The sequence below is a fragment of the Lampetra fluviatilis genome, chromosome 33 (assembly GCF_964198595.1).
Source record: "Lampetra fluviatilis chromosome 33, kcLamFluv1.1, whole genome shotgun sequence".
NCBI classification, from domain to species: domain Eukaryota; kingdom Metazoa; phylum Chordata; class Hyperoartia; order Petromyzontiformes; family Petromyzontidae; genus Lampetra; species Lampetra fluviatilis.
The window spans coordinates 9,118,597-9,146,115 of record NC_136307.1 but is presented as its reverse complement, the minus strand read 5'-3'; the positions used below and the strand labels follow the sequence as shown (position 1 = coordinate 9,146,115).

Sequence of the window (27,519 nt, the reverse complement as noted above, 5' to 3'; positions counted from 1 at the left end):
CAGTATTCTGATACCCCCGTGCAAAACATTTCAACGTCGCCCCACAACGAAAATTGTAATAAATTAATTTATTAGAAAGTAAAATTCTTGAAAGTTTCATGCAAAATTGTAAACCCCCCCCCCGCCCCCCATTCTCGGCGGGGGAGGGGCACGAGTTGGTAGGGGGCGGGGCATTTGGGGGTGTGGGGGGGGGTTGGTCGCTGTGTGGCCCCACCAAGTCGGCGCGCGGGCGACCGAGTCCTCTTCCGAAGATTGCCGAAGACGGCGTGACGTCACTCGGCGGAAGTGGGCCTCGGCTTCGGCCACTCGCTCGGGGGAGGGGGTGGTGGGCATTAGACGCTCGCGCTCGGGTGTCGCGTGCGTGCGAGCGGGTAGGGAGGGAGGGAGGGCGCAAGCCCCCCCCCGTCCCCTCCAACCAACACGCTCCGCCCCTTCTTAGACACGCCCCCTTCGCTCTCGCCTCGCGCTCCCCCACCCCAACCCCCGCACTCGCCACGCGCTCCTCGGTCCCCCCCCCCCACTTTCCCCCCACCGCTCTATCCATTGCATTCACCCCCCCCCTTTCAGCTCTCGCCCCGCCCCTCGCCCCCCCACCGACCCTTTCGCCCCGCCCCTCGCCCCCTACCCCCCGCCCCGCCCCCCCCAGCCGCTCTCGCCGAGCGCTGCCCCGGCGCTGGTGAAGACGACGCGCGCGCGCGCGGCCGAACCCCTTTCCCGCCAATTTTGTCGGCGATAAACAACAATAATAACAATAACAACAATAACAACAACAAAAACAACAGTAGGCGACGAAATTTACCTCATTAAAGTGACGGAAGACGAAAAGGAATAAGAAGGAGAAGAAATAAAAAAAAGCGGAGTCGGTCCGGGTTTTTTTTTTCCCCTCACGTCGCGAGGATGGCGGCGAACATGTACCGGGTTGGAGGTGAGTGAGTGGATTTAACCCCTGAGGAGGGGGGGGTGGGAGAGAGTCCCTTCGCGACGACGACGGCACGGGTCCCCTTTCGCGAGGGGTTCTACGCGATTAAGATTGTTATTGTTGTCTTTGAACTACTGCAAGTCTCGTTCGTGCGCGATTGAGGAGAGTCGTGGCCGCCGCCGACGAAAGTCGTCTCGGATCGCGGCGGCCTCTCGCGATTTGCCGTCCTCTCGCCGGGTCCCCTGTTCCCCTATCCCACTCGCTTTCCAGACACTCACGCGTTGTTGTGTTGTGTGTGGGGGGTAGTGGGGGGCACCCCCTTGGGCCCCCCACAACTTAACAAAGCACCCCCAGCACGGCACACGCCGTCGTGAATACAACCAAACCACATCACTCCCTTAAATGTCTCGTCGTCGGCGTCGGTCGCTTCTGCAGCCGATGTCGGCCCTGAGTGTGGACCGAATGGAGTGCGTGAGAGCGAGAGAGAGAGATAGTAAAGGAAGAAGGAGGAGAAGGAGGAGAGAGAGCGAGGGGGGTGGTGGTGGTGGTCGCCGATGTAGAAACACGGTCCGGGATTAAAAATGGCGATGGTGACACATCCAGGATAGCCGAGGGCTCGGCCCTGCGTCAGGGTTCACTTGGTCGCGACACACTTTGTTGTTATATCATTATTATTGTTGTTCACACAACTCATTTAGTGGTCAAGCCCGTCCTGTTTGTGTGTATTGGCTTAGGGGTTTGTAGTAAAGGCGCTCGTCCACTTGTTTGGGTCTCTGTGCACGACCTCACACCGGGGACTTCGTTTCGGCCCTGCGTCAGGGTTCACTTGGTCGCGACACACTTTGTTATTAAATCATTATTATTGTTGTTAACACAACTCATTTAGTGGTCAAGCCCGTCTTGTTTGTGTGTACTGGCTTAGGGGTCTGTAGTGTAGTCGCTCGTCCACTTGTTTGGGTCTCTGTGGATGTACCCACACCGGGGACTTGGTGATGGTCGCTTCGTTTCGGTCCTGCGTCAGGGTTCATTTGGTTCGCGACACTTGCTGTTAATTTATTGTTGTTATAATCGCGGTTTTACGTGGTGTTTTCTTCTCTCCTATACTCATGGTGGTTGCACGTGTGGTAGTTTTGAGTGCATTCGCTCACACTTAGTTGTGAGCGACCACAACACCGGTCGCTTCCTTCGGTGTGCGTAAGGGTCCGCTTGGTCCACGGTACTTTTAGTTTATAATTTAACTCGTGTGTGTGTTTTTTTAACTCGTCCCTTTTCGCGTACGACAATGTGGCCACAGGTACATTCGTGGGGCAGTAAAACAACTTGATACTCAGCCCTGAGAGCGAAGGGGTCACTTCCCCTCTGCACTTGGTCCTGGTTCACTGTTCACTTATCCGCAATGCAATTGTGATTTTTATTGACGTTATTTGACTTTAATTGTATCATTGGTTGTACTATTCGTGTGTATAGTTTTTAGAGTTGTACGGCAGTATCCATTTCACACAGGGGGACGAGAGTAACTTTCATCTACTCGGCCATGTGTCGTCCACTTTGGCCAAGATACGTTTATCATTATTACTGCTTCGTATCCAATAAATGTTATTTGTGTCCTAATATATAGTCACGTTCACCAATCCGCACTGACGAGCTTTGTAAATAAAGGATGGTCAGTATAACCCAACTACCACTGCGCAGCAGGGGGAGGTCCCTTGTCCAGCAGTGGATTGCCGAAAGGACCTACATGTAACTGCTTAGTCGCACGTGTCCATTTGTGGGGCTCTGAACCACCACCATTACTGATGCCTGGACCTTGGGTCCTTACCTGGTTCAGGGTTCACTTGGCCTCAACGTTTTAATTTCTAATTTATGTACATTGTACATATATTTGGAAGTTATATACACACCGTAAACAGTATTTCACGTATGTACACGTGTAGGGGGCAGTGAAAGACCACATTAAATCCTGTGCCATTGTAGTCGCCTCCCTCTGCGTTGGGGTTTGTTGCCCCCACGCTTGAATTTCACTCGTAATTTGACCAAACGTTTTGGCTCCTATCTATGTACACCAATACTTGTTATACATTAACGTACACATGTGCACGGTCGTTATCGGGTGGGGAATGACCACCCACGGTGGTGAAGTATGGTCAAAAAGTTACCACGATCCCGCACGACGTGGAGATGTTCTCTTCCAGCAGTGGATTACAAAAGGGCCGTACATGTACGTGGATGACCACTGCACCAGCCTGAGGTTGCCTGCCTCACTCTTGAGAGCAGCATAGGGTTACTGCTGTGTCTCGTCCCCTGAAGGCTGCGTTGTGGGTCTTCGCTGGTCCCAGTTCCTTTATTGTAACCACATCTGTTGCTTTCGTTGCAGACTATGTCTTCTTTGAGAACTCTTCAAGCAACCCCTATCTGATCAGAAGGATTGAAGAACTCAATAAGGTGAACTTCACTGACCCACTGCTCACTTTGAAATGCCCCATGGTATAATAGAGTAGTGTTGTCCATTCCGGAACCCAACAAGTCATTGATAGTATTTTAAAAAAAAGTCCCCAAATGCAATGTTTTTCTTTCAGTGTTTTTAAACAAACTTACTGATTGTTATGTATAATTTTAGTGGTCATTATGTACTTGTGCGGTTTCACCACATTAACACCAGGCAGTTGAGACTTGTACTAATTCTGAATGTGTTTGTCGCTGGTCACAGACGCCGAGTGGCAACGTGGAGGCCAAAGTCGTGTGTTTCTACAGGAGAAGGGACATCTCCAGCACGTTGATCACGCTCGCTGATAAACATGCCAGTAAGTGCTGCAGAGAGCCTTCAACGCAACATTGAGGCAAGGTGGCAATATCATTCCTAATGGGACTCTCAGAAAAAAAATATATCCTCTTAATTATCCATCACTGAAATTGAACCAGCAGATTTTGTATTCCGTAAACACGATGGCTCACATCGCTTTGTTGCCTTAGCTTTAGACTGAAGCAATCTGGCACATTTATCTGGTTTCAGTTTTATATTGGCATTTGCCTCGTTGTGAGTAGTAGACACAACTGTGGTGCAAATTATTCCATTAAATAAAGACACCCATCGTAATGAAGCGGCAGCCAAAGAATGGGAAGTGTCGGAGAGAATGTCGACCGAAGAGATGGCGTGAGTAAAACAGATTCGTGTGCAGGCGCGAGGTGGAATACTGCATAGCAGAATCGTGAGAGATGGCATTGCCTTGGGAGATCTTCGTCGAGCAGTGGATTGATTCAGGCTAACGATGATGATTGCCCTTCATCTTGAAAGAGCCTAGGATTCTCAATGTGACCTCCTTTTTGAGCACTTACTGAAATTTGCACGTGTGTAGAGCCTCACCATTTTGCAAAACCAGTACCACATTGCATACTTTTCATTTCCAGTGGACAAAGATGTGTCATGGGCCTTGTGAAGAGTTGTATTCAGGAACAAAAAGAAGTGTCTCCATGCCCTAACCAAACTCGTGTATGGAGATGTGGCGTTGTTGTGTAGCTCTCCATTTACTCAGATCATCATTAAAAATAACGTTGAGAACAGGAAAGCATTGGAACCCTGCTGATGTGATTTTTTTTTAGATCAGTTAAGGTTCATTACATTATTAGTGGTGTAAAAAGATGCAGCTGTGGTTTACAGCATACAGTGCATTGTTCCATCAGGCCTTGCGGTTATTTACTGTCAAAGGAATGTGCTCCAAAAGTAGTGGTTATTTTGTTTAATTCTAACAGCACTTTTAAAGAAGATGGATGTTGCGTCAGTGACCGAATGCTTGGAAAGTATAATCTTGATCTCTATTGTGTCATTTTATGTAGAAAAATGTGCAGCATTGGGCCTTGTAGATGACGTTTGTGCCTGCAGGCAAAGACTGGGGCTGGGAAGGGGTTAAGCTTTGCTGGAGTCATTAGGCAGATGTTTTTGAAGCGCAGCATGTAAGGGGTTTCCTGGTTGGGCTGGCAGGGGCTGTAACCTGTGCAGACAGGTCACGGCAAGTGAGACGTGCCGAGTCGTGTGGCTTGGGTCACTCCGCATTTGACGCCTGCGTGGAATAATGGGTGGGGGCAGGGGGACGGGGTGGTAGTGGAGGGGGTGAATACAGAAAGAGTTAATATCCCATCTGAAAGAGGATGAGCAAATGGACATTTAATACAAACATCTATTGTTTCTGCCTTAGAGTTTTACTGACCATGGCTGTGGATGTAGAAAAAGGTTAACCCCTTTCTACATTTTGGCTTAAATAGTAGGTAATATCCTTCATATGAGCATATTTGTATCATCGAAATGTATGTGATTAATACTGTAGGAGCAATTGCAGAGTGGTATTTGGTAAATCACATTTAGTTGGCTTTATAGTTATTGATGCTTTCAAGTTTTTGTAACTGGTTGTTTTCACCAAGAGAGATTTTGAAGAGTATAAATGCATTTTCATCCTATAAATCATTCAGTGTATGAATAGTCAAGTTTATTTGTTTAACCAGGTAATAATTCAATAGACCAGGGTAGGCTTATTTGCAAGAATGACCTGGGAATAGGGATGCCACACTCACTTATTTTATCATACGTTTTAAAATTGGAATGTTGTACTGGGGTTTTTCCTTTTTTTTTGTATATTCTCAAATTTTTCATGGAATATCATATTTACAACAGCACAGTTTTTGATAAAGTGCTCCAATTAGTTCACCCCCCCTGTTTGTGTCTTATGAACGTAAACATATAATGGCGGATGGAGCGATGATGGTGATGCAATTGTGTTAGCGCACTGGCAGCCTCGGTTCAAATCCCAGTTCCAGCTAACATCGGTGGCGAGTGATACCTGAATTTGTCCTGGGGACCCCCCACTTCACCATCGCACACCGACCCACGTAGAGAAGTGGTTTCAAACAACCATCACGGCTGACATGGTGTGGTAAGGCCTTCATCCAGCGGTGGATTGACAAAGGTTGTAAGAGAAACAAATAGGTAAAACTACCAGGACCTGTGTAACTACTTCTGTCACATGCTGCCGTGATGTGGCTTGCGTTTCTAATGCGTAAAACTGACCTGACGCACGTTAGGTGGTTCTTTGTTGCATGAAACAGAGGAGATGGAAGAAGAAATGGAGAGTGTGGATGACCTTTCTGAGAAGCAGAGGCATCAGCTCAAACACCGTGAGCTCTTCCTTTCTCGACAGTTTGAGAGCCTCGCTGCCACACACATCAGGTGCGTGAATACCTCTCACTTCATTTCAGCACCCAAGTGCCATGTGGAACTCTGTCAGGGTCCGTTATGCCAGTTTCACATTGGATTTGTGGCAGCTGTTGCAATGCAGATACAATTTTGGTTCGGCTGGAGCAGATATTTACATGTTATGTGTATGATATGTTCCTTAGCTAAAATGAAGGAGCTGGTGGGTTTTAATTTCACAGCCAGAAGGCTGAAAATTGTTACAATGACTAAAACCCCCATACTTCGGATACTTTCCCCATATTTTAACCAGCTAAATCAAGTATGCAAGATATGTTTTTACACCTCATGCTGTTGTATGGTTACCTGAGATTTTGCCATAGACTTGTTTACTTCGGGCAAATCGCCTTATGTTGCATTTTTAACACTGGCAATAGTCTTTGGTTGCCGCTATAATTTACTTAGTAATATTTTGCTTGGTTGCTGATCATAAGGATTATTTAAGTTGTTCATTGTCAATGTGAAGCCACTTTTCCTTCGTCCATTAGGCTGTCTGCAATAGCCAATCAGTGCAAAGCAATTAACGTAATGCCCATTCCTGCTTTTAGGGGGAAGTGTAGTGTGACATTGCTGAATGAAACTGAAGCCCTGTCATCGTACCTGGAGAGGGAGGTGAGAACGCCTTAGAGTTAGAGAATCGTGTATCTTGAGATTGTAAAATTATATATATTGTTCGTTTTATTTGTAGACTTGTTGACTTTGATGCTTCATAGCGAATGTATTGTTTCTAGATTGTTGCACGTGGCTGAAATTTTAAATGATATTCTCCACTTTGTTTACTTTCTCGCGGTATGGTGTTATCAAAAGGAATAGTCAATGATGCTGTTTATAAGACTGCCTTGCATCTCTAAGCAACACGCTTCTTTTATTTCATAAACAGGACTGTTTCTACTACTCTCTGGTATACGACCCAGCTCAGAAAACCTTACTAGCCGACAAAGGGGAAATCCGTGTTGGACCAAGGTACCAGGCAGATGTGCCAGACATGCTGAAAGAAGGTACGTTGAGTACATTTTCAAACAATATTTTAGCCAGACCAACGATTCTATTACCCTTATTTCAAGTTGTTATATGTCATTGGGCACGGTTTAAAATGTAAAAAAAACGTTTTTCCTTAATTTTACTGGCATATCTATCTATCACCTTGCTCTTCTCTCCAGCTTGTCAATCTCAGTTTGAGCAGGCAATATTCTCCAGGCCGAAACAACATCACATGGTAGCGTAACTTCTGGTTAAGGGTTGGATGGGCATGGCTGCTTGCTTCCTGTGGGAACACTGTTGTTTGTCACGTATTTATAAATATTTAACTTTAACAGTAACCCCATTAGATTTGTTCCATGTTAATTTTGGCGAAAATTTCAATACAAACACCAAAAGCAAATACTGTAAATGTCAACATTTGAAGTGTGCGTTCATTAATTGATGAATGCTTAGAATGTTGTATTGGGGCATTGTATCATCTCTGCATTTTCTTAAATTTCAGTAAGATAAACCTCCCAACAGTTGTTAATTTTTTGCGATGGTGGTTGTGAAATAGTGATGGTGGTGGTGGCAGTTGTGTCGTATGGCTGCAGTGGTGTGACACTAGGATGCCCTGCGCTTTGCTTGGAAAGCTGCAGGACACCCAAGTAATGAGGCTTCACACCTAAACAGCCGAAAAATTTATTTCACACAGCACTGGCAACAGCTCTGATAAAATGTCTCAATTATAAGAATAATGCTGCTCCTGACCCATGGGTGGTTATGCATCTTTAATTTTGTGGGCGGGGGGGGGTAGGAAATGTGAAAATTGTAAAATGCCATTGTGAACAATCAATGTGTGAAAGACCAAATTAGTGGAATCCCGGTAGTTGAGTCCTGTTAGGTGTACGACTGGTTCTGAGACTGGTATGTTTGTATGTTTGTGTGTGTGTATGTATAATCAAGGCCCCGACTTTGAAGATGACAGGGACCAGGTGAAGCTGGAAACAAAGATCTGGGACCCCGAGAGCCCACTTACGGACCGGCAGATTGACCAGTTTATGGTGATCGCTCGGTATGCCATTCGTGATCACCTAACCTTAGAATAGCTATGGAACAGGGAGGGCTGTGCATTCCTTTTCTTTCGAGCTTTGTGTTTGTTCTTTTTGGGTAATTGTGTGAATATTGTTGTAAATATTTGGCCCTTTGTCAGTAAAACTACTGGGTGAAATTCTCCCCATGCTATGTTGGTGATGGGGTTGTTTGACCATACTTAACCACGCTGGTCAGTCATGGAACTTTGGTCACTTGGTTCATGTGGCAGTCCATTAACCACTATACCACTGCTTCAGCCCAGACATTATTACTATTTGTGAAACAAACCTGTAACTGGAACCATGGTGATATCTCCTTGACCATGGTGATACCTCTGCCTCTATGAATGCTATTGCAGGCAGTGTAGTGAGGCATGTGCTGGGGAGGTTGCCATCTGTGAAAGGCGTGTTACGCTTAATTTTGTCGAATGCATTTGATAGATTTATAGAATTACACAATGGAGCCAGTGCTATTGGCTCTGCATGTATACAATATCTTTCCACCTGTTTGTTAGAATGGCAGTTTTGATTGTGCCGTAAATACGGTTGGTGTATTCCATAAATGAACCAGATGTAATAAAATAATAATAAGATATGGTTGTATTGATATGGTATTTAAATTCTTTTTTTTTTGTGGCGGGATTTATTCAGGAAAGCTTCAGTGAATAAATGCTGTTTTTGCAGGAAAGCCCCAGTGGTTTCCTGCATTGGCATGTTTGACCAATTCCTTATTTTTATTGAGGGTTTTAGATGTGGAAGGATACTTCACTTCCTGGATGAAATTCATAATGCACCGATTCGAGGGGATAACCCTCCAAATATCCACAAAGACGACTTGCAAAGCCATTTGCTGTATTGTTGTCATGACCAACTTGTGTTTGGTAGTCTCACAGATCAACTATGCATGACAGGTTGTTTTAGGATCTTGTTGCTAAATGGTGGCAAGCTGAGTGCATTATAGCAAAACCATTTATCATCTTGTGTATAGGCTCCCTGCCTTCACTATTCCGTACTAACCAGCGTGGTGAAATGTTGTCAAATAACCCCCACAACCTGCATGGCATGGGGAGCCCCTTATCCAGCAGTAGATTAACAAAACGACTGTACATGTTTATGTACACCAACCCATACTTCCAAAGCAGTGCAGCCTGCCATGTCTGGATAAGATTTAAAGTTTTATATATTTTACAAGTGCACAGAGTATTATACGCATGTCAATTGAATCTTAAGGATGTGTTGTAATTGTTGGTTAATGATAAAAACACGTAATGTTCACATGATGGCATGCTGCTTCAGTGTTATATGTCTATGTGCATGTGTGCTGTGTTCGTGGGTGTCACTGCCTGATTTTTGTATGCATGGTCCCACAGTTCGGTGGGTACATTTGCCCGTGCACTGGACTGTACAAGCTCCGTCCGGCAGCCCAGCCTGCATATGAGTGCCGCTGCCGCCTCCCGCGACATCACGCTGGTGAGCCTGGCCCCAGCGCCCCCTTCTGGCCCGTGTTTTGTCACTGAATCCTGTTAAGCTGAGGAGGAAAACCTGCGGCTCATGAGCCATAACTCACCTGCAACTTCATTTAATTCTGTCCGCAGCCACATGCGTACCCCTTGTAAACGGTCCCGCAAACAACATTTGTCAGCACTGCAAGCATCTCAGCCATACTAGTAAGGTATTAGAGCAGGGGTCGGCAACCTACGGCTCCGGAGCCGCATGCGGCTCTTTACGGGCTGCTTCTTGACGATATGTACGTATGTACAGTATGTACTCAGATGCATTGCGGCTCTTGAAATACAGAATTTTGTACCGAATTGGAAAGAAATGGCTCTTGTTATTTTGGTTGCCGACCCCTGTATTAGAGGAACATTTCTGACCTGCAAGACTGTTTCTAATTTTAGCATGCATAGTCCCTTTTCTTACTGCATAGGGCCTCTTGTGGGGTGGATGTGACTTTGAGGTGTGTGGTAATGGCTGGCCCCGGAACAGTTATTGATAGTTCTATTAGCCTTGAGGAAGGAAGAGTTTTCCCCACCTTTGCTGTAAACCAATGTTATACTGTCAGAAGTAATGAAACGTCCAGTTCCTAACCTGGGTGGAGGAGATGGGCACCAGCGCAAGATGTCATCGTATCATGTACTAAAGTCTCCGTCATCAGGTGGGACCGTCACAGCTAGATTTATTGTCTCAAGTGTGAATCCTTGCAGTCACGAAAGCTTCAAATCAAGAGAAAAGGATGTTGATAGGTGTGGCCACATCGACATTGGCCGTGGTGACATCATGATCTTGGCTTATGTTAAAGTCAGTTAATTATAATTATTGTTGTTGGACAGATTTGTATTGCAGTACAATTGGTGACCATGTAGCCATGTATTAGCTTGCAGTTTAGATGAGTTAGAATGTATTTTCAATTCAAGGTTTCTTGACCAAGAAGTAGATAATGATTCTGAAGGCGGGAGCCTAGGTTATGGAATGGTAGCCAAGAGAACATGCCAGAGATGAGGACCACCATACATGTGAATCGAATAAATCAATTAGAGTGCAGGAGTGAGATGGATTGTGGCATTCCACGTAGAAGCAGTTAATAGGAAATGGATGATGACAATAACATATATTTATATTGTCGTCTTCTTGTGGGTACTTCTGGGAAAGGCAGCATTTTTTTTAATGTGACTCATGCTCGATGGCTCTTCCATGCATCTCCAAATAGTTCCACGCGATGGACACGCTTCACCGGAGCGCGTATGAAGTGGCGAAGGCCATCGGCCTTCTCGTGCCACAGGGCGGGCCAGTCCTGTGCCGCGACGAGATGGAGGAGTGGTCAGCCGCTGAGGCCAACCTCTTCGAGGAGGCACTTGAGAAGTATGGGAAGGACTTCACCGACATTCGACTCGACTTTGTAAGTGAGCCCCCCCCCCTGCTTTGGTGGCAATGCTTGTAAGCGGTCGTGTCTAACTCCTCTCTTCCCCCCCCCCATGGCTCCTAGAAAAGGCTTAGAATAGCCACATTTTTATCCGCAGCAGTGCTCCTTGGGAGTAGTTGCTTTATTTCCCAAAAGCCGACCTTACCTATTTCATTTAGCAAACGTCCAGGGGCCCTTGTCTTGCCTGCTTATCCATCAGCCCAAAGAAATACATGGAACTGAATAAATATTTGTATAAAACATTTATTTTATCAATCACTGCTCTGGCAGTCAAGGACACCACTGTGTTTGGGAACATGAAATGAAGAACTGCTCATTAAAAATAAATAGCCGTTTTGTTCGTGAAGGATGGAAGGAAATCCCAAATGTTATTTTGTTAATGTTGGCAAAAGCAGCGATGTGATCTATGTTAATTGCCATGCATTCTTTTCCTAGGGTTCCTTGAATTTCCAATTTAAAGGAGAGTACACAAAAAACAAATAGCTGTTAGGTTTTTGATATATACCTTGAGAAATAAGCTATTTAAATGTCTTTTGTGCCTTTATGGTACTTAGTGATGTCAGTAGAGTAACAAGTGAGTGATATGTATCAATGCAATGATGTCCCATAATCTAAAACACACATGTTTGTGATTTTAAAGTATTTTCTCATTGTTGAACAATAAAACTTGTCAGACAAACTCAGACACATCCTGCATGCTTATCTGCAGAAATCTTTGAGATGTATTTTCCTTTAGACCATTGTTTTTAAAGGATAAAGTCCTGGCCTGTAATTTGTATGAACAAACATTGCTGTTTTGTGCAGCTTCCTTGGAAGTCGCTCACCAGCATCATCGAATATTACTACATGTGGAAAACGACAGACCGATACGTGCAACAGGTAATCCGTTGCTTCCATGAAAAAACACGTTGATATTTTTTGCCTTGTTTCTTTGTGCATGCCAATGTTCAGTCCCGATTGACAGGAAATTGATTTTCTGTCTACTTTTGTACAGAAGCGGCTGAAGGCTGCAGAAGCGGAGAGCAAATTGAAGCAGGTGTACATCCCCAATTAGTGAGTAATCCTTTTCTTCTTCTGCCTTAGAGTGTTGCCATTGTAGCTGTCACACACAATCGCATAATCCAAATGGTTCAGGTACAAGGTGTTTCACCTTCTTGGGAGGATTTAAGGATTCATTTTTAGAGGAGCTGAAATACGTGCCAGAATCACTCGGTTCCCTGAGTGATTGAGGCTTGTGTTTTGATGTCTCAATAGTTATAATATGACTGTTGAAACACCCTTGAATTGCATTGTCTTTTTCATTTTAATATTTTGGTGAAAAAAACATTTTTAGACTGCCGTTTTTGTATGCACTAGAAATTCAGTAAATATGCATTGTGTATTTATCCTAGGTTGTATTTGTAAAAGATCATTGAGTCTCGGTGAGTGCTCACATGATTATAAACAAGTTTGTGTCATTACATTGAATAGCATTTTCTATTACTAAATTATCTAACCTCATTCAGTGAAGGAAAGCCTCACATTCTTGAGACCCTTTTATTAAGATTTTTATTGAGATAATTTGGCCATTCTTAAGATAATGCTTGTAGAACAATGTGTGCAGCATCATTTTCTTTATCAGCCTTCGTGTGAAGGCCTCTCACAAGCCAAATGAACATCTGTTGTTCCGATCTTGCCCTCAACATTTTCTGTGCAGCAACAAACCCAACCCCAACCAGATCTTCACCAAGCAGGGGGTGCCCAATGGCTCGGGCACCGCAGGGCCCGGCCAGGCTTCAGGAACCGGCAGAGCCTGTGAGAGCTGCTTTGGTGAGTCACCATCCACTACGTCTGAGCATGCATTAACTTCACCCATGCTGCTGCACAAATACTTTTTGTCCTACTTCGCTTCCAGACCTGTGTGACACGTGCCGATGACACTGGTTGTGACGTGCGCGCCTGTGTGTGCAGCATCGCAGTCACAGCAGTGGTACTCGTGGGGCCCGCCTGCCATGCAGTGCCGCCTGTGCTCCTCGTGTTGGACCTACTGGAAGAAGTACGGCGGGCTGCGTCTCCCTACGCGCCTCGACGGGGAGCGCCCGGGCCCGAACCGTGCCAGCACTGGCCTGCCCCTATCCATCCAGACCAGCGAAGGCACTCTCAAGTGTGCCGTCAATGGTTGTGGAAAGGTATTGTCTTCATCATCATCTTCATGATTTGTCCACTGCTAAATGCAGGCATTGCAGATTCGCTCTACTGGACCAGGGGTCAGCAACCAAAATAAGAAGAGCCTTTTTTTCGAATTCGGTAATGAAAATAGTATATTTCAAGAACTGCAATGCAAGTGAATATGAGATGGTGGTCCTTAATAAATGATGTCACCAAGCAGTCCTTAAAGAGCCGTATGCAGCTCCGGAGCCACATGTTGCCAACCCCTATACGAGACTGACTGTCATCCATACTTTGTTTTAGCACCTTACGGCAGTTCACAACACTTCTCTTTATCTCACACTGCTCCACTTGGCATTCTTTCTAATCGTCTATTTTTCCAAGTTCTTATAAGTTCCCCAAGTTCTCAGTTCAATAAACTTATTAACTCTTATCTGTTCCATATGTGTTGTGCATATTGTTTCTGGTCACTTGGCATTTTGGGCCAGTCCTCAGCAACTGTGGTAAGAAAAGTCCCTTGCTAGCGCTCACAGTCTGATGGTTGCATGCAGAAGCTGTAGGAGGTCCGTTCTCTCTTGCCTGCCACTCCGTTGTTAGTCTTGGCCGTTATCTGTCCAAACGACCTGTCCTGTCAAAGCCCACTTTTATTGACAGTAAATATGATATTCTTTGGTTCTTTCGATAAAGTCACGTAGATAGAAGTAATAGCAAAAATGGAAACCACTACGTTTTGATCGCAACACGAGCGGTTGTCATCAGGGCGACTGCTTGTGTTGCCCCCCCTTTTCTACGTGACTTTACCGAAAGAACCAAAGAATATGTATACCTGCAGTCACGAAAGTTTTAAGTCAAAAGTCAATATAATCTCTCTAATGTTGTGTTTCTCTTCCTGTGTCTCAGTGTAATCTCACCATCTCACGGTACTTACTATTCACATGTTGGCCAATCTTTTCAAATTTGCACGATTGAAGTGTATTTTCTACCTCCAACCCGCACCTCCGCTTAGCACAGTTAGCGGTTCCAAAGAAATTCAACATACATACATTTGTTATTCCAAGCATGCATATCTTTACGCTGCTTTGCATAATCTTCAGTTGTTAATTTTCTGTGTGAATGTCCATGTTTCTATATGATATAGCAGTTAATTAGCATTGATTCAAATATTTCTTAAGGTTAGATTACCAAAGGCACTCCGACCCACTCTCGTCTGCCTCTATTAAACCCTAATCTGCCATCAATAACGGGCCTTAGGTTATGCTGTCTTCCAGTTGTGTTCCTCCAACAGATATACTCATTTGTTCAGGGAACTTATATTGTTACTTTTTTCATGCAACCTCTGTAGATGTTCAGTTTTTGTAAATGGTTTTAATTTGGATGTACTTTATTTTATTTAAGCCTTGGATTGTGATGTGGGATGACTGCATCAATATCCTCTTTGGCAAATACGTTTCCATAGTCTACAAGAGCTAGGTGTATTGGGAATTGATATAGTCTTGTCCAGAATCGGGTTCGCAGTATGTGTGTTGTCGGTGGTAGAGAAACCTCACTGTAAATGCAGCAAGACGCTCACCCCTCTCATTCCTCGATTCAATGCCCAACTTACCTTTTGTACTCTCTGCACCTTTTACCGACTTTTTACATTATTCACCCATTACGTTGTTGTGTTTTACTCTCCCGTAGAAATGTGTTCATTTCTTCACATTTGGTCTACTGCTTCAAGGCTTGTTTTTGGAGCATTATATTTGAATTATCTTCAACTTGTCGTGGTTCAAGAACCTCCATATTATCTGGGCAACTGTCCCATGTGCCCTTGAAACCTAAAACAGTCTGGAAACTACATGATTACTTATTCGTGAAATTGAATATTTGGTAGTTTATTGTGATAAATTATTCTTGTTTACCCTTGTTTTGTTTATTATTGATACTATTTCATTCATTGTGATGACATTAAGGCAAGACTGTATTTTTGCGATTATAATACATTATTGTAAAAGTGGCTATAGTTAATTTGTAATAATAAAATAGTATAATGACAATGTCAAGCAATAGTGAATATTCAATAGTGACCTTTCTGAAATATTCTATAGTCACAATCATAAACAATCAGTCAAGGTTCCAATTAGCGCGGTTGGGTACGTACGGTGCGAAGAAATTTCAAGGCAATTTTTATCGTGTAGCATAACAATAATAACAACATAATAAATGGCAAAAAAGCATATTGGTCATATCGTTATACATACTATAATCACCCAGGAATGTCTGCCCTTAATGCTCGTGACATCACTCCACATCGACCAGCCCCCCTAATTAATATTCATGAGCAGATGACGTCCTCCAAATGGACACCCCCCCACCCCTCCTCATTGATAATCATGAGCGGGTGACATCACTCAATATGGAGCACTACCCCCCTCACATAATCACGCGCAAGTGACGTCACTCCACATCGAACAGCCCCCCTCATTAATAATCATGAGCAGGTGACGTCCTCCAAATGGACCCCCCATTCATAATAATTAGCGGCTGACGTCACTCCACATGGAGGGCCGAAGCGCCTCCTCCCCCCTCCTCGGCGTCAACTTACAACCCTCACGACAAAGGCAGAACCCTCACGTCAGGCGATCTCCGTAACGCTATTGAGACATCAAAGTAAAAAGGACGTCATGATGAACAAGGGATTATAACCTGAAAATGAAATAGATCTGTGTCACCGCGCCCTTACAAATTGCACACGCGCGTTCATGCAATAAATATCACGTCGCGGTCTGCTTTTCGCTTGCAAGTTTCAGATTTACTGTAATACACCCGTCCTTGGACAGGCAAAAGGCTAGTATTTATATAACAGCATTAGGGCAAATTTCGATTTAAAGCTTTCGTGACTGCAGGGATTCATCTCTTTGGTTCTTTCGGTAAAGTCACGTAGAAGGGAGAATTGTATTATTTTATTATGTTTTATTTGTATTATTTTATTTTCTCCCTTCTACGTGACTTTACCGAAAGAACCAAGAAGCATTAGGGCAGTTTAGCTAAATCCGTTATACTGTACTATCTATGCTCTCGCGTCTATTTTCGCTCTCTTTGGCCCGCACTGACCAGTGTAGTGAAGAGCGGTCAAAAACCCCATAACCAATATGGCGTTAGGAAGCTCTCATCCAGTATTGAAAAAACAAAACGGCTGTAGATCTTCATATAATTATAATATAAATGCTGTGATATTTAATAAAATTACCTGCTATATACTGTTATCCAGGTTGAACGTTGCCCTGTAAACACAGTCGTAGCTGGCATCATTACAGACTGGTAGTGCAGCCTGAATCACGGTCACTTGCAACTCTAATTTCATCAAACACGTCCATTGCAGGGTAGCTGTAGGCGTAGAGGATGCTCTTAAAATTTACTGAGAGCAGGATGCCTTCCCGATTTGGCCATTGCAACATACAATGTGCAGACTCCATTTGAAGAATCAAACCTTGGTGAACTGGTGGCTGAATTTACAAAAATAAATTGGGAAAGCTGGCCTCAGACAGGGGAGAAGCAATCCATACTTCTGAGAAGTGGTATCCTTTTCTATTATCGGGGGAGGGTTCACAGCAATTATGGAGAAGTGGGATTCTAAGTCTCTCTGGGAAGGTACTGTATCATCAGCACATTTGGAACATTGCCTCTTGTTAAAATAATGGGATGTTTATTCCGAAGTTCACGTCTGGCAAATGTTCCATTTCATCCGATTTTTGGCAAAAATGTGCCAATGGCTCCACCACCAATAATGAGGGAAAATGGCAAGGCAATTCATTTTGGCCATTTAATCAGGATGTGAATTTGGCCATTATTGTGGCTTGTTTGGTCTCTGGAGCCGATGTCCATGTCAGAAATAAATAGAGCCACCTACTGTCTTAATTTCTGTACAATTTGAAGCTATCCAGAGACGAAACAATCCCATTAAAACTTGCCATTATGCTTATAAATGTAATTAATTTTACTTCCATATTTACATGTTTTTACGTATGTAAATAGTTTATTTGTTATATTGCGTTTATGCTTGTCTGGATGATGATTTTTTATATTTATACACATTTCTGAGTGGTGAACAGAAACCTCTTTTTGGAAAAAAGCATCTTAAATTGTCTTAATGGTAGTATGAGCTTTGTGAATTAACATTTACAAAATATCATTGAGTGATATTTACATATGCCACCCTGTTTGGGACCTTCCTGATAAAAAGTACCCTGTACCGTTTATTAAATTCACTAAGACGACGCCTCTCATTGTTGGTTCTTAACCATCATGGATGCTCTGTCTTGCACCTCTGTGTGTAGGAGTTCCGCACACAGGGCCACCTGTACCGCCACTGTCAAGCAGTACACGGTCTGTCGGTGCGAAGCCAGGGCAGTTCGCGCGTGGCCCTCAAGACACGCCAGGCCTTCTACCTGCACACGACCAAGCTGACGCGCATCGCCCGCCGTCTCTGTTGTGACATTTTCAGCGGGCGGCAGGCAGCGCGTCGCCCTTTCCAGCCCATCAATGCAACGACCATCAAGACAGAGTGTAAGGCAACTTATTGCAGTCATCCGGAATGAACGCCCAACCAGTGATAAATGTCTTTCGTCAGTTTCCACTTGTGGTGATGAAACCTGTGTACGTGGATGGTATTGCCAGCGTATGAGTGTGTTGTCAAACAAAACATAGGGGAGTGGTACTGTCATGGTTAGTACGCTGCACTATGAGCTCGTCTACCCGAGTTTGATTCCCGCTTCATTGCCAACATCTGTGATGCATTTCTGAACCAGTTCTGGACCTTGACTAAGTCGATCTAGCCTTAAATAAGTACCTGGTGCGGTGTGTAAACATCATCACTCTGGAGACAAAGGCGGCCGGGCCGGTGCTACACCACTCTCTTGCGTGCCATGTCAGCCTTAGGTGCTCACTAACGGCACTTGTCCCAACAGTTTGGCAAAGAGTATAGTGGAACATTTGTTCTTGGTAGAAATAGTGACAGTCTTCCTTTGTGTTTGTCAGGACTGTTGATACAGTGGTTAGATTAAAAATGTTTATTCTCAATTGCTGTGTATATTGTCTATACTGTGTTGTTTTTAAATGTATTTACGCTGTAATTGCAAATACCCCTTTTACTAATGCTCAAAATACATTGCATGGGAGACATGGTATGAATAATAAATTATGGTGCACTGTCCTGTGATCCCAGTGGGTCGAGTTTGATTCCCAGCCATGGGCAATAATTTGTGCCAAGTGATGTCTGAACCTGCCTTGGACCTTACACTACGTTAACTCGACCTTATATGGGTATCCGCTGCAGTGTGTGTGAAAATTGGCATTGGGGACACAAAAGCAATTGGCCAGAGTACTTGTAGCTGTTGCTGCCTTAATAAGTGTACCATCCGTAAAGCTACACGTAGGGATCTTTGTCATTGTGTTTTGTTGTCGTGCAGGCACGGCACGTTTGCCTGAAGCAGCCAAAACCCCTCTCAAGGTCAAGCCTGTGGTGCGGAAGCCATTGGAGAGCGTGGTCAAGTACATGGGTATATACATGAATTGCACATGTACACAACGTACCATCACCACCGTCGACCCACGCCTGTACACGTTACCGACCGAATGACCGTTGTGCCATCACCGTCACTACTGTAAACATGTTGTGACATTCCAGCATTGGCGTCTTGACAAACTATTGTGGCTGGCAGGGTTTTTAGGGCGTGCAGTAAATACACGGGTCCTCCGGTATAATGCACGGCAGAGAGAGGCTTACAACACTCATGTGGATCTGTTCTAATTTGAATGGAAACGTCTTTATCAAAGTAACTCCCACAATTATTATCAATGCATTTGAAAAAAAAGTTCAACAAAAAATGTTGTGATTGCGGCAAAAATTCATATTTACACTCATTTTTGTAAAAGAAAAATGAAAGCATTTCACACTGCATTCACCAAATCGGTTTTGATGGAAATTATTCTGAAATCCTTGGGTGTTAAATGTTGCAACTGAGATGTCCGCATAGACCAGGGGTCGGAAGCCTGTGGCTCCAGAGCCGCATGCAGCTCTTTAAGGACTGCATAGTGACGTTATTCAATAGCTTACATTATTACGGCTCTTGAAATATTGAGTTATCTACCAAAAAAAAAAGGGCTCGAGTTATTTTGTCTGCCGACCCCTGACGTATACCAAATCAACCGAGGATGTTGCTGCATGCTTTTGATTCGGCACTTTGAGGGTAAGAATTGGTGGATCATGCAGATTCATGAGTGAATAAACCCCACAAACTCCATGGTTTGGGGTGGCCCTCATCCAGCAGTATATTGACATTTACGTGTAAAAAATCATCGCTGACAGTTGTCATCCCTGTGTCCCCTTGCCACTTTCCCCCCATCCTTTCCACCCCCATGCAGAGGCACACCCGTGCCCCATACGTGTGGCACAGCCCCTACCGCCACGCACTGTGAGCAGTATCACCCCCACCAAGGTGCTCTCGGTGCTCAACCACGGCTCGCCCACCATCCTGGGCAAACGTAGCTACGATCAACACAACGGTACGGACGGTGAGTTCCCAAGCAGCGCTTACTAGCGTGCTGGCTGGGTGTTTGTGGTACATTGCGAGACCTGTGTCTAGCACAGGGGTGAGGAACATTTTCATTTCCGAGGGCCAAATAGGACTTTCATATACCTTTGACAGGCCACATGTGCCGTATTTTTCCGCATATAGCCCGCATACGCATATAACCCGCAGACGCATATACCCCGCAAAAATAGCGTTTTGTGTAAAGCAAATTTCAGATAGCCCGCACCTCCATATACCCCGTATGCATTCATATCTTTAACGACGTTACTGCAGCTTAATTCCATCATATTAATACAAAGTTTACATTTGTAATACATTCCACTATTAAAATCATAACGTGCACAAAGAAAACAAACTAACCGGAAACGAGTTAACTTAAAACAGTAAATAAGTAACAAGTAAATATACAATAAATAAGTAACACATAACTGGTAGATAAGTAAGTAAGCGTGCTATTAGGCTTACCAGCATTCGACCTCATCATATTACAGCTACTGGATCGATAGTTACCCCTGTATAGTTTTAGCACTGGTAGATTGTGCACTGCGCAGACAATAGCGGCACTACGGTAACGCCATTGCCTCCTGGCAACAAAGCCATTGGAAGTTTGAAACAAAGCTCATGGTCGTGACTGTATAGTGCTCAGCCAATAGCAGCGGCCTAAGGGACTCAGCAATTATGATTCCGCATCTGGTAGACGCTTGTTAAGGCCCTTCCCATTGTGCAATCCATAGCCTCAGCTGAAACTTTCGCACCCCCCTACAGCCACGGAAAGTATTACGGTAATCAAAGTGCGCCAACTTCAAACATTGTCGTTTCATTGTACAAACAATTCGAATAATTTAAAACGTGATAACATGTGCAATTTTAGTGTGAGTGGTTTATTCAGCAGTGCTTTCGTCAAAGGTAAGTGTTGCATAGTGGATAGTCCTACCATGAAAAAATTAAACGCGTTATGACGTGTCACACGTGTAAAATATTTTTGGAATAACCCGCACCTCCATATACCCTGCAGGGTCTTGTTTTGTTTGTAAAAAGTGGTATACCCCGCTGGTTACATGCAGGGAAATACGTTACATTTTGATCATGCTGGGACTATGCATTCATTCTTAATTCTGTACTCTGCGTTTTTAAAATGAGAAGTGTTGCCAGTTTAATACTATTCTCCTCTTGTACCCGATTAGTGCAGCTAAGATGTTTGCAATTATGTATACATATTTTCTGCAGGCTGTTTAATTTCAAAATTGGTTTGTACGATTTTGACAAATTTGTGGAACTGCTTAGAGCCGAAACCCACTGCCACTGTCATGGAACCTGCTATTCGGAAGTTGCGAATGGGTGGTCTGTGAACAGCTTATTTTTTTCATCAATCTCTCTCCATTAATTTTACTAACATCGACACGTCATCCTTCTCTCATCCTCTTTTAAAATGTTGGATGTCCTTCGATTTTTAGTCGTCACTGTTAGCACATCCATAATTGTGTGTAATCCAAAAACAGGCAGCATGCAAAGTGGAACACAAATATGTAGGTTTGGAATATAGTGATATTTACAATTCAGATAATACCCTCCTTTATGGATCTAAATCAATACATCCATTCTGTGTACATGTGCATTAGTCAGTCTTGTGTAAAACTTTAAAACTATTACTCTGTATAAAAAAGTTAATGGCTTTGTCTCTCCAATGAGCAAGTTCTAATGACTGTTGTGATGCTTCTCCTTGCCAGGCAACACAAAGAAGAGAATGCTGATGCCTTGTCGTGGTAAGTCTAACATTATGGGCAATAGTATGGCTGGAAGTTCCCTCTTTATTTGTTGGAGCAAGTCATGGTTATATATTTGTATTATTTGCACGTCATTTATGGACAGCTTCACGTAACAAACACTTTTATGTGTCAGTGTTTCCACTGGCTTGTCGTGATTGCTGTTGGCATTTGGGCTATGCTAAGATGGTTTGCAATGTGCATACAAAGGCTCCCCTCACCCCCTTCGGTACACGTTTTCCCTCTCCATGTTACACCCCGAGTCCAGCATCTTTCTCGTGCAGGTATTCTTCGTAGTGTGTTTCCAACAGCATCCTATTGTTTGTCATCTTGTGTGCTCCGAATTCTTATAGTCCAAATCGACAAAACTAGGTTTCCATAATAGAGGTTTTTTTTGGGGGGTTAGATCGTGTGAATATAAATGTGTCGTTAAACCCGCCACCACCCGACACAGCCAATTAGTACGGTTTGTCACGTGGTGTGTTGGGGAGTAAACACACAACATTTACAATTCGGTTTATATATTTATAGCATACGTGCATGGTTTGTTAACTTATAAGTAATGTTGTTTGTCTTTTAACAGTTGCGAAGAATCACACTCAAGTGAAACCAACGGTGAGTAATTTTGCTTTGGATGCAAACACTGTAGTGTCTGTTTGGAATATTTTATTTTTATAATGCTCATAATTGTAATGTAAATGACTCCGTTTAGCTTAATGGGAAGTTGATACTGATTATCTTATGGGAAATAGTTTAAAAAATCCCTTCCCCCAGCCACCCGTGCTGTCCGACTCCCTGCCCTTGTTCAAGTCCAGACTTGAGACCTATTTTTTATTCCGCTTATGACTGTTTATGAACCAAATACACCTACAGTTCCTGCACAGGTACAGCTTTTTGAGATGTCGTTGGATTTAGACACTATATAAATATTTGTTTACATTATATTGTGGTGAATGTATGTGTGTAGAAAGTTGATGCGGTGATATTTAGGGTTTAGCCCCCTAATTAAAGAAGTACTTGGTGGAGTGTATTTAAACATCAGCACTGGGGAGGCAGATGGCCAGACATGGCAATCACTTCACCACCCCCTCATGTGTTATATTTGCTCACTAATTGCTTTCCATCGTCGTGCATTGGTTAGTGCACTACGAACCCGGCGACCCAAGTTTGATTTCCGCTCATGGCCAATACCAGACGATTATCTGAACCGGTCCTGGGACTCTCCTAGGTCGACTCGGCCTCAAATGAGACCCGGTGTGGTGTGTAAACATCGCCACTAGGGAGACGAAGGCGACCAGGTGTGATGCTGGTCACCGACCCCCCCCTCACGTGCCGTGATGGCTTTTATAGGTACTCGCTAACAGCACTTGCCCCAAAACTATGGTGTATGATTATATGTGGGATATTTATCTCGACAGGTGTCTGCGAACCGCTGCTACCTGGTGAACGGGAAGCCGTTTGCGGGGAGCGCACGTTTCGTGGCCAAGGGGGCCACTCCTCCGATGGCCAAGCGGCGGAGACTCAACTGCATCAATGCACCAGACGACGTCTTTTTCATGGCCACAGCAGATACAAGGTGTGTGCAAGGCTCACATGGCGCAGGCCCTTTGGTGTTGCTGATGTTCGGGATTTTTCATGAATGTAAGGGTTACGTTTTTGGTGAACTCAGTGGTTTACTGGTGTCTAATTGGACCCAAATGTCCTCCATTGCACCTCCAATGCCATTTTACCCTGATTGCTCAGGATGTAACGATTAACATTTATTCTGTGACGTCAGATGGTGCAACTTTTCCGCGTGTAGTTTTATTGCATTGTTCAAATGTTGCGCAGCATTTCACGTGAAAACATTCAGTTGCTTTCATTTTGCAACACGGTTGATTGTTACTGATCCATTATACTCAATCTTGGCCCATTTGTATAAGAAAGTAAAGCCTGGTAAGTCTGACCCCCGTTCTCCTCTCTCGCCTGGGTAGCCTGGCCCAGGGAGTCCAGCAGGGGATATAGGTAAGAAAAGGCACTGCTTCGGCCTATTAATAGAAAAACAGAATCAGGCATTTTTTAAGGTCAAATATAAGGGAAATAACTCAGGTAATTTACTTATATGCCTAAGCAAAGATGAATCCAGTTTTTTTTAATGAAAAATCTCCACACTGCCATGCATGAAAGAATTAAATTAGCTACGTTCGATGTATTGTTGCCATAAAGACAATGGGAACCTGTCTAGCCAATTAGGGGAGTTTTTGCTTTCACAACAAAACATTTTAAACTGGGATTCAATGAAGTTATGTGTCGTAGAGATAAGTGAAACTTTATTTTATCGATGTTCATACTTGTAAATTGACTGAGAAGGACAGCATTGTTTTATTCCATGTTTTTGCATGAAAATTGTACTGTTTAACTTTGGCTTTGTGCGCTATGCTTATATTTTTCATCCGTTTGTGAGTGTGGAAATTTATTTTCAATTCATATAGTTTATTTCAATTTAACCACAGTTTTTTTTGTCTGATCACTTCACAATTTACACACAGGAGAGAATTAAAATAATCAAATTGTGAAAACATTCGAGGTTCATCGAATTTGACATGTAATTAAATATTGTAATATTTGGTACATACCCAGATTCAAATCATGACCCTAAATTGTAACAACTCACTTGTACATGGTTGACAATATAAGAACCTTTATATGCACATCAGTCTGCCACGCAGTCACAGCACCCTTGAGTGTTTTTTGTTGTACTGAGCTGAGTTGAAGGCTTATTCTGACGACAGACAATAATGAAACTATGTTTTTTGAGGAGCTACCAATATAGGGCAGTATTAAAGGTGGGCAAAACCTTGAGGGTTTAAGGTGTAACTCGTGCCCTCGCCACCCTGCACCGACTCGGCGCGTGTTGAGGATGATCAGGTTTCTCTCACGACCCATAGTGTGGGGGGGGGGCTCACTACATTACCGAACTGACTTAAGGGCTGTTCACGACTGCAAGAACAGACCTGTACGCGACCAGCTTTTTCTCGCGTAATTATCGCATCGTGAAGCAGGTGAATCCGAATCGCTACATCCGTTGTCTATCTCCTTCGCAGGAAAGTGCGCAAGCTGCTGGTGGCGCTGGAGATGAAACGCTCGGCGCGGCGTCCCTACCAGCGCATCGCCACTCGTCCCAGCTCGTCCACCCAGCGTGCAGTGCTGCCCGTGAACACGGAGCCCATCGTCATCGAAGACTGAGGGGGGGCAGCAGTGATGTCTCTGCGGCTGAGGGGGGGGGGGCGGCAGAAGAAGCGCACCCTCTTGTCACGGTTGCCCTCGTTCAGCAGCTCCACGGGCTGCACGGGAGAATGCAACTAGGGCTTATTAAAAAAAATCACCATTGAGCCCTCGTCTGTCTCCGGTCTTATGATTTATTTTTAATATATTGTTATTAATACTATTGCTGTTATTATTTTTATTTGTCATTTAAAAATGCGTGTGGTCATTAACATAAAGTCGGGTAGTGCTTTTGCAATGGCGGAATCTTCTTGAGTAAATACTTTTTAAATGTAAAAAAAATAAAAAGGAAAAAAAATGACAGTACATGAAAAAAAAACTTTAAAAAAACTTTTTTGGAACCCTTTAAATAGAAAGTTGTGTGGAATGCCTTGGCAGTAATTTGTAAGGTTCGAACAGTGGATAACCAGCCCTGTTTTCTGCCTTCTCTCCAGTGAAGCCGCTGCCACTTATTGGGGGCGGCAGTTCTACTTTATTTTTTTATCACGCATTTGATAAGTTATGATCTTCGTTTGTCACCGTTAAATTCGTGTACATTAGCTGGTGTACATTTAGGCTGAGCACAATTATAAGAGTTAAAAGGGGCAGGGATGGGCATTGATGGAGTAGTGGGGGGGGGGGGGTTTGGGAGGGGCGTAGGTGTCGAGCAAATGGCAGGTTGACTCATTGTCTCCAGGTTAGAAAGTTGGTCAGTGTAATGAAGGTGGATTTGTTTTACTTGAAATGGCAAATGGACGTTTGGAGTTCCAACATTTGAAGTGGGGTTCAGCCAAAGGTGGTGTTCTTCTCGTCAGGCATTTGTAACAACGTGTTTGTAACAATTTAGGTTATGAATGCAGTTCCCCATTGGTGTCAAACTCATGCAGAAGTAATGTTTCCCATTTCGGCCGTTTTTCACCACGGTCATGTTTGTGTTGCTGCAACTCCGCTGCCTCCCTGTTTAACTGGCGTAGTTTGTGTACAAGCGCGGTTGCGTTCGCGACCGCTACGTTTCAGGTGTGCGGCATCTTAAAAGCACCAGCCGTGCGTGCAAAGTGGAGCCTTAACGCTTGTGACCTGCTGCAGCATTTACACCGCTTTGTATGAGCAAGGCTCCTGTGGAAGAGTGCGCCATGGCAAGCAATGGCACGTGCAGGGCACAGAAGGGAGGAGAATTAAATAGAACAAAGTGGTGGGTAAGAAATTTTACTCGAGTTCAGGAACAGACAGATTTCTATTTTGTTTGCACCCGATTCTTATTTAGTAAATGAAGCATCACCCCTGTCTACTGCTTTATAGTTTCCATCGCCCGTGTTTGTTGATGGTTCCAAAATCACACGAGTACCAATTAGAAGTCTACTCTCTTTCTCTCAGATTGAATATTATTTAACCGTTGATAACGTAATTTTTTCATATTCAGGTATTACCGCTTTGGTAGACGTTGACCTGTGTGTGAAAAATACACATTTACCGTTTACCATGTTGCTTTTGAGTCTCTTCCAACCGGTGGGTGTATTCGTTGGGGGAGAGGCTGCGGCAATGTTTCCTTCCGTTGTGTCAAATCCACCGGATCTTGATCCCTCCCGGTTAAGAAACGAGCGTTTCCACATTCGTTCACCTAAGCCACCTCCACAACAACCCCGTGTCGTCCAAGCCATCGGCCCCAACGAATACGGACCTTGTGTACAGTTCTGTAAGTTATGCGTGCGGCTGCTATGGTGCAGAAACCGCGTGAGACCAGCACACCTGCAATCCCTAGTCGATCTGTAAAACTCACCGAATTGCCCCGTGTGCGGCCCCGTCTCTTCTTTCTGTGTCTAGCCTTGTAGTAATTGTACATGTTCAGTTTTTGCATGGGAGAAAACGCAATTTGCGAAATGTACGCCCAACCTTGTGCAAACACTTTAACCATCTGGGTTTTTGCAGTGCATTGAAAGGGTTTCTTTGGATATAATAGAAATGAGCGGAAACTTTGCAATTATTTTTTTTTATATATATTTACGGTATACAATAAATTGATTTTGATGTTCATGTGTAGTTGTGCAGTGCTTTGAACTTCTGCACCGAGTGATCAGTGGTTTTCCAGCCTGCTGCTGGTTAACATTTGGTAGACTGCTTTTGCGGCATTCGCTTTCCAACAAAGTATTTGGCAGAATTGAACACGGTCGAGCCACTACCCCAACGTGGCGCAAAATGCCACACGGACCTAATTGTTTTAAAGGTTTTACATTTTGTATCCAAATGCGACTTGGGCTCTTGGCGCGTGTGTATTATCAATGCATATGCTGCCAAGTCCAGTGGCCTGAGCTGAAATTGTCCTTTTTTTGTGCAAGTTGTAATTTCCCTGCTTTTACTATATTTTGAAGTGTAACGCGATACCTCCTCTAACTTTTTTTTGTTCAAACGCTTGGTTTACCCATTTGAATTTTGCTCATCTGTATATACACTTTTCTTCCGTTTCGTTTGAATTTTTTTGTGTAATGGTAAATGCATTCCAGCGCTATCCCGGGAGGCAAGTGGCGCTTCAAGCACGGTAGCGGGCTTGGGCCGCTACCCCAGGATTGAGCGGAGTGTTAATCGCATGCCCTTTGGAATATACTGGCTGTTCTGCCATCTGCCCCGTGTACGGTATTCAGTAATAAAATAAGTACCCTTTCGGAA

At 43.9% G+C, this 27,519-nt stretch overlaps 1 protein-coding gene across 4 annotated transcripts; it reads left to right on the top strand.

Annotated features, from left to right (window-relative positions):
• Positions 1-627: 627 nt before the first annotated feature.
• LOC144944038 (metastasis-associated protein MTA1-like) lies at positions 628-27,519 on the top strand. Of its 4 annotated transcripts, XM_078872059.1 has the most exons (21): positions 628-925; positions 3,294-3,361; positions 3,627-3,720; positions 5,990-6,134; positions 6,707-6,770; positions 7,039-7,156; positions 8,085-8,193; positions 9,583-9,682; positions 10,920-11,108; positions 11,937-12,011; positions 12,127-12,185; positions 12,829-12,941; positions 13,083-13,300; positions 17,597-17,825; positions 18,728-18,817; positions 19,683-19,832; positions 21,580-21,615; positions 22,199-22,230; positions 23,034-23,191; positions 23,589-23,619; positions 24,699-24,786. In XM_078872059.1, exons 1-20 carry the CDS (start codon positions 898-900, stop codon positions 23,617-23,619), a joined length of 2,106 nt encoding a protein of 701 aa, XP_078728185.1. In that variant the 5' UTR covers positions 628-897; the 3' UTR covers positions 24,699-24,786. The 4 variants fall into 4 exon arrangements, with proteins under 4 accessions (XP_078728185.1, XP_078728184.1, XP_078728183.1 ...); XM_078872058.1 differs by lacking the exon at positions 23,589-23,619 and having other exon boundaries at positions 6,014-6,134; positions 24,699-27,519; XM_078872057.1 differs by lacking the exon at positions 23,589-23,619 and having other exon boundaries at positions 19,683-19,823; positions 24,699-27,519.

Coding starts and splice junctions, on each gene's coding strand:
- LOC144944038 (XM_078872055.1), top strand. CDS start 898: ATGGCGGCGAACATGTACCGGGTTGGAG. Junction 6,135..6,706: donor CTCGCTGCCACACACATCAG/GTGCGTGAATAC, acceptor TCCTGCTTTTAG/GGGGAAGTGTAGTGTGACAT. Junction 12,942..13,082: donor AGCCTGTGAGAGCTGCTTTG/GTGAGTCACCAT, acceptor CTGTGTGTGCAG/CATCGCAGTCACAGCAGTGG.